This window comes from Adiantum capillus-veneris, chromosome 3, assembly GCF_014529385.1.
Source record: "Adiantum capillus-veneris isolate H3 chromosome 3, ASM1452938v2, whole genome shotgun sequence".
NCBI classification, from domain to species: domain Eukaryota; kingdom Viridiplantae; phylum Streptophyta; class Polypodiopsida; order Polypodiales; family Pteridaceae; genus Adiantum; species Adiantum capillus-veneris.
The window spans coordinates 129634112-129649800 of NC_140933.1; the positions used below are offsets into that span (position 1 = coordinate 129634112).

The 15689-nt window shown below is 38.5% G+C and overlaps 1 protein-coding gene and 1 pseudogene across 1 annotated transcript; one reads left to right on the plus strand and one right to left on the minus strand.

The window, feature by feature from the left end:
• The first annotated feature begins 301 nt into the window (after positions 1 to 301).
• Positions 302 to 1526, plus strand: LOC147461706 (uncharacterized; annotated as a pseudogene).
• A 12798-nt stretch (positions 1527 to 14324) lies between these two features.
• Positions 14325 to 15323, minus strand: LOC147461707 (uncharacterized). The gene has a single exon (XM_086506121.1). It carries the CDS (start codon positions 15321 to 15323, stop codon positions 14325 to 14327), a length of 999 nt encoding a protein of 332 aa, XP_086362247.1.
• Between the last annotated feature and the right edge of the window lie 366 nt (positions 15324 to 15689).

Consider the following 15689-nt stretch of genomic DNA (forward strand, 5'->3'; position numbering starts at 1 on the left):
ACATGTGTTTGCCTTCTCATTGCCATTTAGCTCAACATCGACACCCACCAAGGCCCTGCTCATCAACATAACGCTTACCCTCTCAAACCGTTGACCTTTAAAAACCTAGCACTCATCAAGCTTCATAACAAATATCACTTTTTCATCACACTCTACCTGTGTCAACCCATAAAATCTTCTCATTGACTCTTGGAGCTTCAACAAGTCAACATACACATTGTTGAACTTATTGTAGCAAAATGATTTATTGTCTTCTAATGGCATGTCATCCTCCACATACTGAAATCCGCCCAAAATGGCAATGATTGTCTCTTCATTCAAGAAACTCTCAGACAATATTGAATTTGAGGAACAAACCCCTCAGGCCACGTGGAGTTTACCTAAAGTAACTACTAATCAGGTATACAAGCACAACAAACTCTTTGCTTTGTCTACAAACACTTTGTACAATAAGACACATGGTAAGCTTAGCATCAAGGATAGTGATAATGATGATCATATAATCCATTTGTTTGAAGAGCTAGAAAAATTTAGAGAAAAAGCTTTGAAAATAAATCATCTTTGTCCATATCGGGTATGTAGTTGTAGGCATCATACTCCTATTCCGCAAAGGTCTTAATGTGTCATGCATAGGAGCATTACTAGACACTAGGCACAAGAACCTCAATGATCAGACTATTAGCATACTGCAAGGAAGCCTGTCCAACGGACCCATATACATTGAGTGCTTCCCAAAATTTTTGTGTAGTCTGTCTGATAGGTACTTTAATGAAGTGGTATCTTTGTTGCTCAAGACTAATGGTCTTGATATGAAGAATACTTCTGACCACTTGCAAATAGCCTACAAAATGATTGTCCGTACGGTAAATACTTGCATTCCTTCTATCTACAACTCTGGATACTTACAAGGTTCAGAATCTTCCTAGGGACAGAACATAGTAATGAACGTAGATGATACTACTATGGGCACTCTACCTAAAATGGTACAATGGCAGGAAGTCCAATTTCCTGCTGAATGGAAATTGAATATTTCCAAAACTCTGATGAAAGAGGTGGAACATTCTAAGCCTATGAAGATTGAACGACTAGGCTCTACTAATCATTAAAAAGTTTTGGGCAAATCAAAGTCAAAACGGGAACTTGCTTCTGTTCTTGAACCACCACAGTATAATACTGCATCAACTAGTTCTGCAGTATCTTCAAGCAAAGCTTGTTCAAAGTTAATGTGTATACATCTTCATACCTACAAGGATTTTGAAGGTCTGTTTAGATGTAAACTCTGCAATTGTATAATTGCAATCAACTTTGCTATCAATGGGATTGAATGTCTCCCCAAAGAAGAAATCAATGACAAAGATATGTCTACGAGCCAACCATATATCTTGACTTCTCCGAATTCAAGATTACAACCATTGGAGGCTGCTTCCAATTGGCATACCAATGCCATCAAGGAATTGGTTGCTTTGCAATACCAAGTATTATCTAAGTTAGCAGTCTTCACTTCTCCATTGTCTCTCGCCAGATAGGTTTTTATCCCTGAATCCAAGATTCAGCAACAACCTGTTATCACTTTTGGTGGAAGTAGTGAAGACAAAACATTCCCTCGAATGTTTTCTGTAGTTCAACAAGAACTTGTCATTGAGTCTCTTGCTTAATTCCCACCCCACATGTCTCCATTTATCTACGAAGATATAGCTGATCGTTTTGACCCTAATCTTCGCTCGGGGGAAAATGCACAGGTTCAGACTTGGACAGAAAGGCAATAGCTAGGAGAAGAGATTCACAACATCCTACCAGAAGATATAGTTTGGATTGTCCTTAAAGATGATGCATGTGTCAGCTATGAAGAAGCAGAGTTAGATGAAATGGATGTACAGATACCTCAGATATTTCCAGATCTGACTTCATCATCTGATGAGGACTCAAATATTAGTACCGATAAAGAAAACAGGATTATGAACCATGTCAGTAGAGAAACAGGTAAAATGAAAGTGGAATCTCCTACCTCATCCTCTCCTAGCCTCAAAGGGTTAAGAAAAATAGGTGATATGACCATACTAGATATAGATGGTCTTTCACAAGAGAAAATCTGGAAGGTGTTTGAGTTCATTTATAACTCTGCTCATTACGGAATCCTGTATCAAGACTTAACACAGAGACAATTTGTTTCCATGATTGTAGTTGGATTCCAAGGTATGTTAAGACCATGGTGGGATAACTTGTGGAAAGAAAACCTATACTATGCAGGGAGGACCTGAAGGCAGAGAAAACTTTGACAATGTTATTTCTTTATCCTTTGTTGCTCTTGTAATGCAATTTTTGGGTTCTACTAGAAAGATTCAAGATCACAATCGAGAAGCTTTCTTTCAAAGCAAGCTTTGTGATCTTACCCAGGTAAAGAAATATCAGCAGCATATGACCCAGCTTATGTACCAGTTTCCAGGTGATTACTTTAAAACTGAGTACAAGTAGTATTATGTAAATTCTTTTCCTGAATCATTTGCCAATTTAATCAAGGAAATAATTAAAGCTGCTAGATTACATATTGATGAAAATATCTCTATCGCTCAAATAAATTCTTTCATCAATGAAGTTACAGATCTTGAGTGTGCTAGATTGAGAGTCAAGCGTGACATTAAACGGGTCAAGCGATTCAACTCTAGCTTCTGCACCAAAGAGACTAAAGCTCAACAGTTTGGATGCAAGCAAGCTGAAGAATGCAAATGCAAGGTCAAACAACACCGAAACAAGTTCGAAAAGAAATTCAAAGTGGTTAGGAAGAAGACAAAGTTCAATAAAGAGGAACGACAATAGGTAAAATGTTACATCTGTGGTAAACCTAGTCATATTGCTCCTAACTATCCAAAGAGAAAGAAAAAGTTTGGAAATGTTGTTTTAAAAGATAGGTATGAGTATGAAGTGGTCTAGTGCAATGTCCTACAGAAAAAGGACTTTCCTATTCGGCAGCACTCATTATACGACTCTGATGAAACCGACTCCTCCACTGATAAATCTACTACAAAGTCTACCCCAACTGAAGAACCTCTTTTTTTTTATGACAATTTCACAAAAATGTCAAACATGGTAAAAAAGCCTTATCCTTTCCCAAAATCTGCAAGGGTATGATTCTTCTACAACAGAAGAGGCTAATACAAGCCTCTTCTACAACAAAAGAGGCTAATACAAGCTCCAGTAAAGAATCAAATACATGGCAGAGAAATTCAAGGACAATGAAGATGATATATCTAAGAAGGAACAACAACTCTATCGGCCGCTACTACTATTTAGAAGCATGGTCGAACGAATTATTGATATTGTGAATCAACGTGAATGGAAGCAACAAATGAAGCAATGTGATGATTTTGTCGGTCAACCTGAACCGGTACTGCGACCATCCAAAGCTACTGAACATGCCTCTACTTCGACTTTTGTTCCAAGACATTTACCAATGGAGCATGCAGCTGAATTTATTCAGGTATGCAGTAAGAATGATAAAGCCATTCTAGATGCTATCCAAGCTATACATCTAGATTGCAAAGAACTAAGTCAACGCATAACTTCTATAGAATCTCAGCTGGCTGCTATTGATGCCAAGGTATATCAAACCTATGCTATTACTACTAATCTCTCTGACATGGTAGCCCTACATCAAGTACCTACTAAGCCTGTTAGTGATTGGGTACCGGATTACATTATGAATGTTTGTGATGTAATTCACTTGGATGCCAAATTCAATAGAGAATTTTATTCATAAGTTGGATCAAGTTTCCTCACACACAATCATTCCATGTGGATGCCTTATGGGACTCGGGCTCTGTAATATCCTATATTAATCAAGCCCTTGTCCCTCCACACTTGATTGAATATCTACCTTCTGGCATTACAGTTTCCTATGCCAATAACACCAGAGGGAGAATTCAAAAGGTAGTTTCTTGTAAAATTTCTATTGGAAAAGCTATGTTTCTGATCACCTTATATCTACACCCTCATCCAAATACAGATCTTACACTTGGTGCAGATCTGGTCTCTCAGGTAACACTTTTTACTATCTTGTCTAATCTATCCATGTAATTTTATGTAAGCGCTACAGCTTACTAGGTAAACACAAAATCTAGAGGTGCTCTTCTTCTCGGGGGGATGATTCCCACTCTCCCTAATCCTCAGAAAGAAGAAATATTTCAGCAATGGTTTCAAATGGAAGAAAGCAGATACGCTATAGAATTAGAAACAATCAGAGAGTTGCTAACACAACAGACTAGTGATAATCCACTAGAATTCTGGGAAAGAGAAAAATATTGGGTTTCACTTCCAGAAAACCCTCTTACTGCAGGATTAAAAGCAACACATCCTAGAATGTCTTTAGAAGAGACTAAACTACGCAACCAGGAGATTGGACAACTGCTTAAAGATGGACTTATTCTCCTAGTAACAATGCATTTGCTTGCGAGGCCTTCTATGTCAATATCACTCTGAAAAAAAGAGGAAAAGAAGCTTCTTGTCATCAATTACAAGCCGATTGATGACAGGCTTAAACCTCGCAGGTTTCCTCTACCACTTAAAGACAATCTTCTGCAAAGAAGCAGGAGCTGTAAGATCTTTTCTAAGTTTGATCTCAAAAGTGGTTTTTGGCAATTCAAGATACATCCGGCTGACAGGCATAAGACAAGTTTTGTGGTACCTCAGGGAATGTTTGAATGGAATGTCCTACCAATGAGAATTAAACCTGCTCCTTCTTTATGTCAAGAAAGGATCAAATTGATTTTTGCAGATTGCAAGGAATTTTTACTTTTATATATCGATGATATCTTAGTCTATTCTAAGGATATCAGTAGTCACATCAAGCATCTGCACATGTTCATAAATAAACTGCAAAGCACAGGTCTTGTTTTAAGTCTAAAGAAAATTGAGCTTTGCCAGTCTCAGGTGGCATTTCTAGGTGTGGAAATTTTCTCAGGATATATTCGAATGCAGCCTCATGTTCTTAATAAGCTGCAAAGTTTTCCTGATATCTTCACTGAGAACAAGGAGTTGCAGTCTTTTCTTGGTTGCCTACAGTGGATAGCTCCGCAGTATCCTCATTTAGTGAAAGATCTACTAATCTTCAAGGAACTAGAACGCAGCACCCACTTCTTCTGGACTAACCAGATGACAAAGACAGTCCAATAGATAAAGCAATTTTGCTACTATTTACCACCCCTGCAAATCCCATCTGATAAACCTTTGGTGGTATATTTTGATGCCTCCGAAGAAGCTTGGGGAGGAATCCTATGTGAAGAAACTGAAAGCGGTCCTATCATTTTCTGATGGGCATCTGGACGTTTTAAGGATCTCGACGTGAAATATCATTCCATACAGAGAGAACTACTAGCAGGAGTCAACCTAGTGTTGGCTTTTTGCTTATTTTTTATGGGAGTCCCTTTTACCCTTCGCACTGACCTGAAGCATTTCGGAAATTCTTGGAAGAGAAAAATGATGCCAAAGTGGGTAACACCTGTATTTTTCGATGGTCCTATAAACTCAGTCACTTCGATATCTCTTATGAATATGTGCTAGGCCATAAGAATAATATTATTGATTTACTCTTGTGAATCAAAAAGGGGGAGGAGTAATGTCACATGTCACACTTCAACTTTCGGCAATGATGAAGTCTTCAACTTTCGACAATGTCAACTTCAACATTTGGCATCTTTTCTTTTTTGACAACTATGTAACAGCTGTATTACACTCACTTTATCTTTTCCTTTATGAACCACTATGTAACAGTCATATTGCACTCACCTACTGTGTCTTAATGACAACTGCACTCCACTACCTCAAAATATCGGCACCTTCTTTACACGCGTCGGCAAACGCTGATCTTACCCCTTGTATATAAGGACGAACTGCCTTTGTAGAAAGGGGCGTCTTTGATAAGCCTTCTATCTCTGAGATCTGAGAAGCTCTATTGTAAGCACTATCACTAACCTTCATCTTGTAACACTGTTTGATCTATGCAAGCAATCTAAATTACAACTGTTAATTCTATCTTGATTATTTGTGTTAATCAATTTAGTTGTGTCTATCCTGTGTTGAGCTATGTCTGTTCATTGTTGAGGTCCATTTTTGATCTTATGTTGACCTGTCATATCTTGATTATTTGTGTTAATCAATTCAATTGTGTCTATCCTGTGTTGAGCTGTGTCTGTTCATTGCTGAGGTCCATTTTTTATCTTATGTTGACTTGTCATATGAGTAATCTGTTATGTGCAAGCTGTGTTCGTAATCCGCTAAGCTGAGTTTGTAATCTACTGTCTAATTGGTATCAGAGCCATTTATCTCCCTTTGCTGAATAAACGTTGGGCCTCCAAAGTTTCTGCCATACCCAGTAACTTAGTCACAAAGCTAGTACTTATTCATTGGAGTTAGTAAAGCTTAATGAGTCGCAGTCGCTTAGGCAAGGTGTTGCTAAGATGCTAACATTTCAAAAGCTTACTCTAAGAACTCCAATTCCTGCTTGGCTTCAAAGTTACACTCAAAGAAACTTCTTCTACCCAACCTTTCATCAGCAATGGCAATGATTGTCTCTTCATTCAAGAAATTACTCTCGGACAGTATCGAAGTTGAGTAACAAACCCCTCAGGCCAGATGGAGTTTACCTAAAGTGACTGCTAATCAGGTATACAAGCACATCAGTATAATACTGCATCAACTAGTTCTGCAGTATCTTCAAGCAAAGCTCCTCCAAAGTTAATGTGTATACATCCTGAGACCTACAAGGATTTTGAAGGTCTGTTTAGATGTAAACTCTACAATCGTATAATTGCAACCGACTTTGCTATCAATGGGATTGAATGTCTCACCAAAGAAGCAATCAATGACAAAGATATGTCTATGAGCCAACCATAGATCTTGCCTTCTCCGAATTCAAGATTAGAACCACTAGAGGCTGCTTCCAATTGGCATACCAATGCCATCAAGGAATTGGCTGCTTTGCAATACCAGGTATTATCTAAGTTAGCAGTCTTCACTTCTCTAATGTCTCTCGCCAGACAGGGTTTTATCCCTGAATCCAAGATTCAGCAACAACCTTTTATCACTTTTGGTGGAACTAGTGAAGACAAAACATTCCCTCGAATGTTTTTTTCAGTTCGACAAGAACTGGTCATTGAGTCTGTTGTTCAATTTCCACCCCACATGTCTCCATTTCTCGATGAAGATATAGCTGATGGTTTTGACCCTAATCTTCGCTGGGGGGGGGGGGGGGGGGGGATGCACAGGTTCAGACTTGGGCAAAAACGCAACAGCTAGGAGAAGAGATTCGCAACATCCTACCAGAAGATATAGGCTGGATTGTCCTTCAAGATGATGCATGTGACGGCTATGAAGAAACAGAGTTAGATGAAATGGATGTACAGATACCTCAGATATTTCCAGATCTGACTTCATCCTCTAATGAGGACTCAAATATTAGTACCGATGAAGAAGCCATGATTATGAACAGGTAAAACAGTTAGGGAAACAGGTAAAACAGAAGTGGAATCTCCTACCTCGTCCTCTACTAGCCTCAAAGGGGTAAGCAAAATAGGTGGTATGACCATACTAGATACAGATGGTCTTTCACAAGAGGAAATCTGGAAGGTGTTTGAGTTCATTTATAGCTCTGCTCATTACGAAATCCTATATAAAGACTTAACATAGAGACGATCTATTTCCATGATTGTAGCTGGATTCCAAGGTATGCTAAGAGCATGGTGGGATGACTTAAGTGTGGAAAGCAAAACGTATATTATGCAGGAGGACCTGAAGGCAGAGAAAACTTCGACAATGTTATTTCTTTATTCTTTGCTGCTCTTGTAATGCAATTTCTGGGTTCTACCAGCAAGATTCAAGATCGCAATCGAGAAGCTTTCTTTTGAAGCAAACTTTGTGATCTTACCCAGGTAAAGAAATATCAGCAACATATGACCCAGCTTATGAACCAGTTTCCAGGTGGTTACTTTAAAACTGAGTACAAGAAGTATTATGTGAATTCTTTTCCTGAATTATTTGCCAATTTAATCAAGGAAAGAATTAAAGCTACTGGATTACATATTGATGAAAATATCTCTATTGCTCAAATAAATTCTTTCATCAATAAAATTACAGATCTTTAGTGTGCTCGACTGAGAGTCATGCGCGACATTAAACAGGTCAAGGGATTCAACTCTAGCTTCTGCACCAAAGAGACTAAGCTCATTAGTTTGGATGCAAGCAAGCTGAAGAATGCAAATGCAAGGTCAAACAACACCAAAACGAGTTCGAAAAGAAATTCAAAGTGGTTAGGAAGAAGAGAAAGTTCAGTAAAGAGGAACGACAGCGGGTAAAATGTTACATGCGTGGTAAACCTGGTCATATTGCTCCGAACTGCCCAAAGAGAAAGAAAAAGTTTGGAAATGTTGTTTTAAAAGACAGGTATGAGTATGAAGTGGTCTACTGCAATGTCCTATAGAAAAAGGACCTTCCTATTCGACAGTACTCATTATACGACTCTAATGAAACCCACTCCTCCACTCATTATTCTATTACAGAGTTTACCCCAACTAAAGAACTTGTTTTTTCTGATGATAGTTTAGCCAATGATAGCTTCACCAAAATGTCAAACATGGTAAGAAAGCCTTATCCTTTTCCAAAATCTGCAAGGTATGATTCTTCTACAACAGAAGAGGCTACTACCAGCTCCAGTGAAGAATCAGATACATGGTAGAGAAATTCAAGGCCAATGAAGATGAATTTATCTAAGAAGGAACTACAACGCTATCGGCCGCTACCACTATTCAAAAGCATGGTCGCACAAACTGCTGATATTGTGAATCAACGTGAATGGAAGCAACAAATAAAGCAATGTGGTGATTTTGTCGGTCAACCTGAACCAATAGTGCGATCATCCAAAGCTACTAAACATGCCTCTACTTCGACTGTTGTTCCAAGACATTCACCAATGGAGCATGCAGCTGAATTTATTCAGGTATGCAGTAAGAATGATAAAGCCATTCTATATGCTATCCAAGCTATACATCTAGATTGCAAAGAACTAAGTTAAGGCATAACTTCTTTAGAATCTCAGCTAGCTGCTATTGAAGCCAAGGTAGATCAAACCTATGATATTGCTACTAATCTCTTTAACATGGTAGCCTTGTATCAGGTAGCTACTCAGCCTGTTAGTGATTAGGTATCGGATCACATTATGAATGTTTGTGACGTAATTCACTTCAGTGCAAAATTCAATAGAGCATTTTATTCAGCAATTTTGACCAAGTTTCTTCACACACAATCATTCCATGTGGATGCCTCATGGGACTTGGGCTCTGGAATGTCCTATATTAATCAAGCCCTTGTCCCTCCACACTTGATTGAATATCTACCTTTGTGGCATTACAGTTTCCTATGCCAATAACATCAGAGGGAGAATTCAAAAGGTAGTTTCTTGTAAAATTGCTATTGGAAAAGCTAAGTTTTTTATCACCTTATATCTGCACCCTCATCCAAATACAGATCTTACACTTGGTGCAGATCTGGTCTCTCAGGTAATGCCTTTTACTATCTTGTCTGATCTATCCATGCAATTTTATGTAAAGGCTACAGCTTATCAGGTAAGCACAAAATCTAGAGGTTCTCTTCTTCTCGGGGGGATGATTCCCACTCTCCCTAATCCTCAGAAAGAAGAAAGATTTCAGCAATGGTTTCAAATGGAAAAAAGCAGATACGCTACAGAATTGGAAGCAATCAAAGAGTTGCTAACACAACAGACTAGTGATAATCCACTAGAATTCTGGGAAAGAGAAGAATATTGGGTTTCACTTCCACGAAACCCTCCTACTATTACAGGATTAAAAGTAACACATCCGGGTATGTCTTTGAAAGACACTGAACTATGCAACCAGGAGATTGGACAACGACTCAAAGATCTAGTAACAATGCATTTGCTTGCCAAGCCCTCTACGTCAATAATCACTCTAAACAAAAGAGGGGAAAGAAGCGTCTTGCCATCCATTACAAGCTGATTCATGACTGGCTTGAACCTCACAGGTTTCCTCTACCATCTTCTGCAAAGAATCAGGAGCTGTAAGGTCTTTTCTAAGTTTGATCTCAAAAGTGGTTTTTGGCAATTCAAGAACATCAGGCTGATAGGCATAAGACAAGTTTTGTGGTACCTCAAGGAATGTTTGAATCGAATGTCCTGCCAATGGGTATTAAACCTGCTCCTTCTTTATGTCAAGAAAGGATCAAATTGATTTTTGTAGATTGCAGGGAATTTTTACTTTTATATATCAATGATATCTTAGTCTTTTCTAAGGATATCAGTAGTCACATCAAGCATCTGCACATGTTCATAAAGAAACTGCAAAGCACAGGTCTTGTTTTAAGTCTAAAGAAAATTGAGCTTTGCCAATCTCAGTTGGCATTTCTAGCTGTGGAAATTTTCTCAAGGTATATCCGAATGCAACCTCATGTTCTTAATAAGCTGCAAAGTTTTCCTGATATCTTCACTAAGAAGAAGCAGTTGCAATCTTTTGTTGGATGCCTACAATGAATAGCTCCGCAGTATCCTCATTTAGCGAAAGATCTATTAATCTTCAAGGAACTAGAACGCAGCAGCCACTTCTTCTGGACTAACCAAATGACAAAGAAAGTCCAACAGATAAAGCAAGTTTGCTGCCATTTACCACCCCTGCAAATCCCATCTGATAAACCTTTGGTGGTATATTCTGATGCCTCCGAAGAAGCTTGGGGAGGAATCCTATGTGAAGAAACTGAAAGCGGTCCTATCATTTGCCGATGGGCATCAGGATGTTTCAAGAATCCCGAAGTGAAATATCATTCCATACAGAGAGAACTACTGACACGAGTCAACCTAGTGTTGGCTTTTCGCTTATTTTTTATGGGAGTCCCTTTTACCCTTCACAATGACCTGAAGCATTTCGGAAAATTCTTGGAAGAGAAAAATGATGCCAAAGTGGGTAACACCCGTATTTTTTGATGGTCCTATAAACTCAGTCACTTCGATATCTCTTATGAATATGTGCCAGTTCATAAGAATAATATTGTTGATTTACTCTCACAAATAAAAAAGGAGGAGGAGTAATGTCACATGTCACACTTCAACTTATCACACTTCACCTTTTGCCAATGATGAAGTCTTCAACTTTCGGCAATGTCAACTTCAACATTTGGCATCTTTTCTTTTTTGACAACTATGTAATAGCTGTATACACTCACTTTATGTTTTCCTTTATGAACCACTATGTAACAACCATATTGCACTCACCTATTGTCTCTTAATGACAACTACACTCCACTACCTCAAAATATCGGCACCTTCTTTACACGCGTCGGCAAACGCCGATCTTACCCCTTGTATATAAGGACGAACTGCCTTTGTAGAAAGGGGAGTCTTTGATATGCCTTCTATCTCTGAAATCTGAGAAGCTCTGTTGTAAGCACTATCACTAGCCTTCATCTTGTAACCATGTTCGATCTATGCAAGCAATCTAAATTACAGCTGTTAATTCTATCTTGATTATTTGTGTTAATCGATTCAGTTGTGTCTATCTTGTGTTGAGATTTGTCTGTTCACTGTTGAGGTCCATTGTTGATCTTTTGTTGACCTGTCGTGTGAGTAATCTGTTATGTGCAAGCTGTGTTCGTAATCCGCTAACCTGAGTTTGTAATCCGCTGTCTAATTGGTATCAGAGCCATTTATCTCCCTTTGTTGATTAAATGTTGGGCCTCCAAAATTTTTGCTCATACCCAATAACTTACTCACACAGCTAGTACTTATTCATTGGAGTTAGTAAAGCTTAATTAGCCAAAGTCGCTCAAGCAAGGTTCTGCTAAGACGCTGACATTTCAAAAGCTTACTCTAAGAACTCCAATTCCTGCTTGGCTTCGAAGTTACACTCAAAGAAGCTTCTTCTACCTAACCTTTCATCAGCAATGGCAATGATTATCTCTTCATTCAAGAAATTACTCTCGAACAGTATCGAAGTTGAGGAACAAACCCCTCATGCCACATGGAGTCTACCTAAAGTGACTGCTAATCAGGTATACAAGCACAGCAAACTCTTCGCTTTGTCTGCAAACACTTTGTACCATGAGACACATGGTAAGCTTAGCATCAAGGATAGTGATAATGATGATCATATAATCCATCTGATTGAAGAGCTAGCAGAATTCAGAGCAAAATCTTTGAAAAGAAATCATCAATTTGTCCATATCGGGTATATAGTTGTAGGCATCATACCTCTATTCCGCAAAGGTCTTAATGTGTCATGCATAGGAGCATTACTAGACATTGGGCACAAGGACCTCAATGATCAGACTATTAGCATACTGCAAGGAAGCCTATCCGACGGAACCATATACATTGAGTGCTTCCCAAACTTTCCGTGTAGTCTGTCTGATAGGTACTTTAATGAAGTGGTATCTTTGTCAATCAAGTCTAATGGTCTTGATATGAAGAATAATTTTGACCACTTACAAATAGCCTACAGAATGATTTTCCATACGATACATACATGGTAGCCTTGCATCAGGTAGCTACTGAGCCTGTTAGTGATTGGGTACCAGATCACATTATGAATGTTTGTGACGTAATTCACTTCGATGCCAAATTCAATAGAGCATTTTATTCAGAAGTTTTGATCAAGTTTCCTCACACACAATCATTCCATGTGGATGACTTATGGGACTCAGGCTCTGTGATGTCCTATAATAATTAAGCCCTTGTCCCTCCGCACTTGATTGAATATCCACCTTCTGACATTACAGTTTCCTATGCCAATAACACTAGAGGGAGAATTCAAAAGGTAGTTTCTTGTTGAATTGCTATTGGAAAAGCTAAGTTTTTTATCACCTTATATCTGCACTGTCATCCAAATACAGATCTTACACTTGGTGCAGATCTCGTCTCTCAAGTAACGCCTTTTACTATCTTGTCTGATCTATCCATGCAATTTTATGTAAAGGCTACTGCTTACCGGGTAAGCAAAAAATCTAGAGGTTCTCTTCTTTTCAGGGGGGTGATTCCCACTCTCCCTAATCCTCAGAAAGAAGAAAGATTTCAGCAATGGTTTCAAATGGAAAAAAGCAGATACGCTACATAATTGGAAGCAATCAGAGAGTTGCTAACACAACAGACTAGTGATAATCCGCTAGAATTCTGGGAAAGAGAAGAATATTGGGTTTCACTTCCAGGAAACCCTCCTACTGCAGGATTAAAAGCAATACATCCGGGCATGTCTTTAGAAGACACTACACTATGCAACCAGGAGATTGGACAACTGCTTAAAGATGGACTTATTTCTCCTCGTAACATTTGCTTGCTCGGCCTTCTACGTCAATAATCACTCTAAACAAAAGAGGGGAAGAAACGTCTTGTCATCAATTACAAGCCGATTAATGACTAGCCTGAACCTCGCAGGTTTCCTCTACCACTTAAAGACGATCTTCTGCGAAGAATCGGGAGCTGTAAGGTCTTTTCTAAGTTTGATCTCAAAAGTGGTTTTTGGCAATTCAAGATACATCCAACTGACAAGCAGAAGACAAGTTTTGTGGTACCTCAGGGAATGCTTGATTGGAATGTCCTATAAACTCAGTCACTTCGATATCTCTTATGAATATGTGCCAGGTCATAAGAATAATATTGCTGATTTACTCTCACGAATCAAAAAGGGGGAGGAGTAATGTCACATGTCACACTTCAACTTATCACACTTGAACTTCGGCAATGATTAAGTCTTCAATTTTCGGCAATGTCAACTTCAATATTTGGCATTTTTTCTTTTTTGACAACTATGTAACAACAGTTTCTTTATGAACATGTGCAGATGCTTGCTGTGACTACTGATATCCTTAGAATAGACTAAGATATCATCGATATATAAAAGTAAAAATTCCTTGCAATCTGCAAAAATCAATTCGATCCTTTCTTGACATAAAGAAGGAGCAGGTTTAATACCTATTGGTAGGACATTCCATTCAAACATTCCCTAAGGTACCACAAAACTTGTCTTATGCCTGTTAGCTGGATGTATCTCGAATTGTCAAAAACCACTTTTGAGATCAAATTTAGAACAGACCTTACAGCTCCTGATTCTTCGCAAAAGATCATCTTTAAGTGGCAGAGGAAACCTTACATCTATATACAAAAGTAAAAATTCCCAACAATCTTTAAAAATCAATTCGATCCTTTCTTGACATAAAGAAGGAGCAGGTTTAATACCCATTGGTAGGACATTCCATTCAAACATTCCCTGAGGTACCACAAAACTTATCTTATGCCTGTTAGCCGGATGTATCTTGAATTGTCAAAAACCACTTTTGAGATCAAACTTAGAAAAGACCTTACAACTCCTGATTCTTCGCAAAAGTTCGTCTTTAAGTGGCAGAGGAAACCTGCAAGGTTCAAGCCAGTCATTAATTGGCTTGTAATTCATGACAAGATGCTTCTTTCCCTTTTTTTGTTTAGAGTGATTATTGACGTAGAAGGCCTTGCAAGCAAATGTATTTTTACTAGGAGAAATAAGTCCAACTTTAAGCAATTGTCCAATCTCCTGGTTGCATAGTTTAGTGTCTTCTAAATACATGCCCAGATGTGTTGCTTTCAATCCTGCAATAGGAGGGTTTCCTAGAAGTGAAACCCAATATTCTTCTATTTCCCAGAATTCTAGTGGATTATCACTAGTCTGTTGTGTTAGCAACTCTTTGATTGCTTCCAATTCTGTAGCGTATCTTCTTTTTTCCATTTGAAACCATGGCTGAAATCTTTCTTCTTTCTGAGGATTAGGGAGAGTGGGAATCATCCCCCCGAGAAGAAGAGCACCTCTAGATTTTGTGCTTACCTGGTAAGCTGTAGCCTTTACATAAAATTGCATGGATAGATCAGACAAGATAGTAAAAGGCATTACCTGAGAGACCAGATCTGCACCAAGTGTAAGATCTATATTTGGATGAGGGTGTAGATATAAGGTGATCGAAAACATAGCTTTTCTAATAGCAATTTTACAAGAAACTACCTTTTGAATTCTCCCTCTACTGTTTTTGGCATAGGAAACTGTAATGCCAGAAGGTAGATATTCAATCAAGTGTGGAGGGACAAGGGCTTCATTAATATAGGACATTCCAGAGCCTGAGTCCCATAAGGCATCCACATGGAATGATTGTGTGTGAGGAAACTTGGTCAAAATTGCTGAATAAAATGTTGTATTGAATTTGGCACCGAAGTGAATTACATCATAAACATTCATAATGTGATCCGGTACCCCATCACTAACAGGCTCAGTAGCTACCTGATGTAGATCTACCATGTCAGAGAGATAAGTAGCAATAGCATAGGTTTGATCTACCTTGGCTTCAATAGCAGCCAGCTGAGATTCTATAGAAGTTATGTGTTGACTTAGTTCTTTGCAATCTAGATGTATAGCTTGGATAGCATTTAGAATGGCTTTATCATTCTTACTTCATCCCTGAATAAATTCAGCTGCATACTCCATTGGTGAATGTCTTGGAACAGAAGTCGAAGTAGATGCATGTTCAGTAGCTTTGGATGGTCGCACTATTGGTTCAAGTTGACCGACAAAATCACCAAATTGCTTCATTTGTTGCTTCCATTCACATTGATTCACAATATCAGCAGTTCGTTCGACTATGCTTCTGAATAGTGGTAGCAGCCG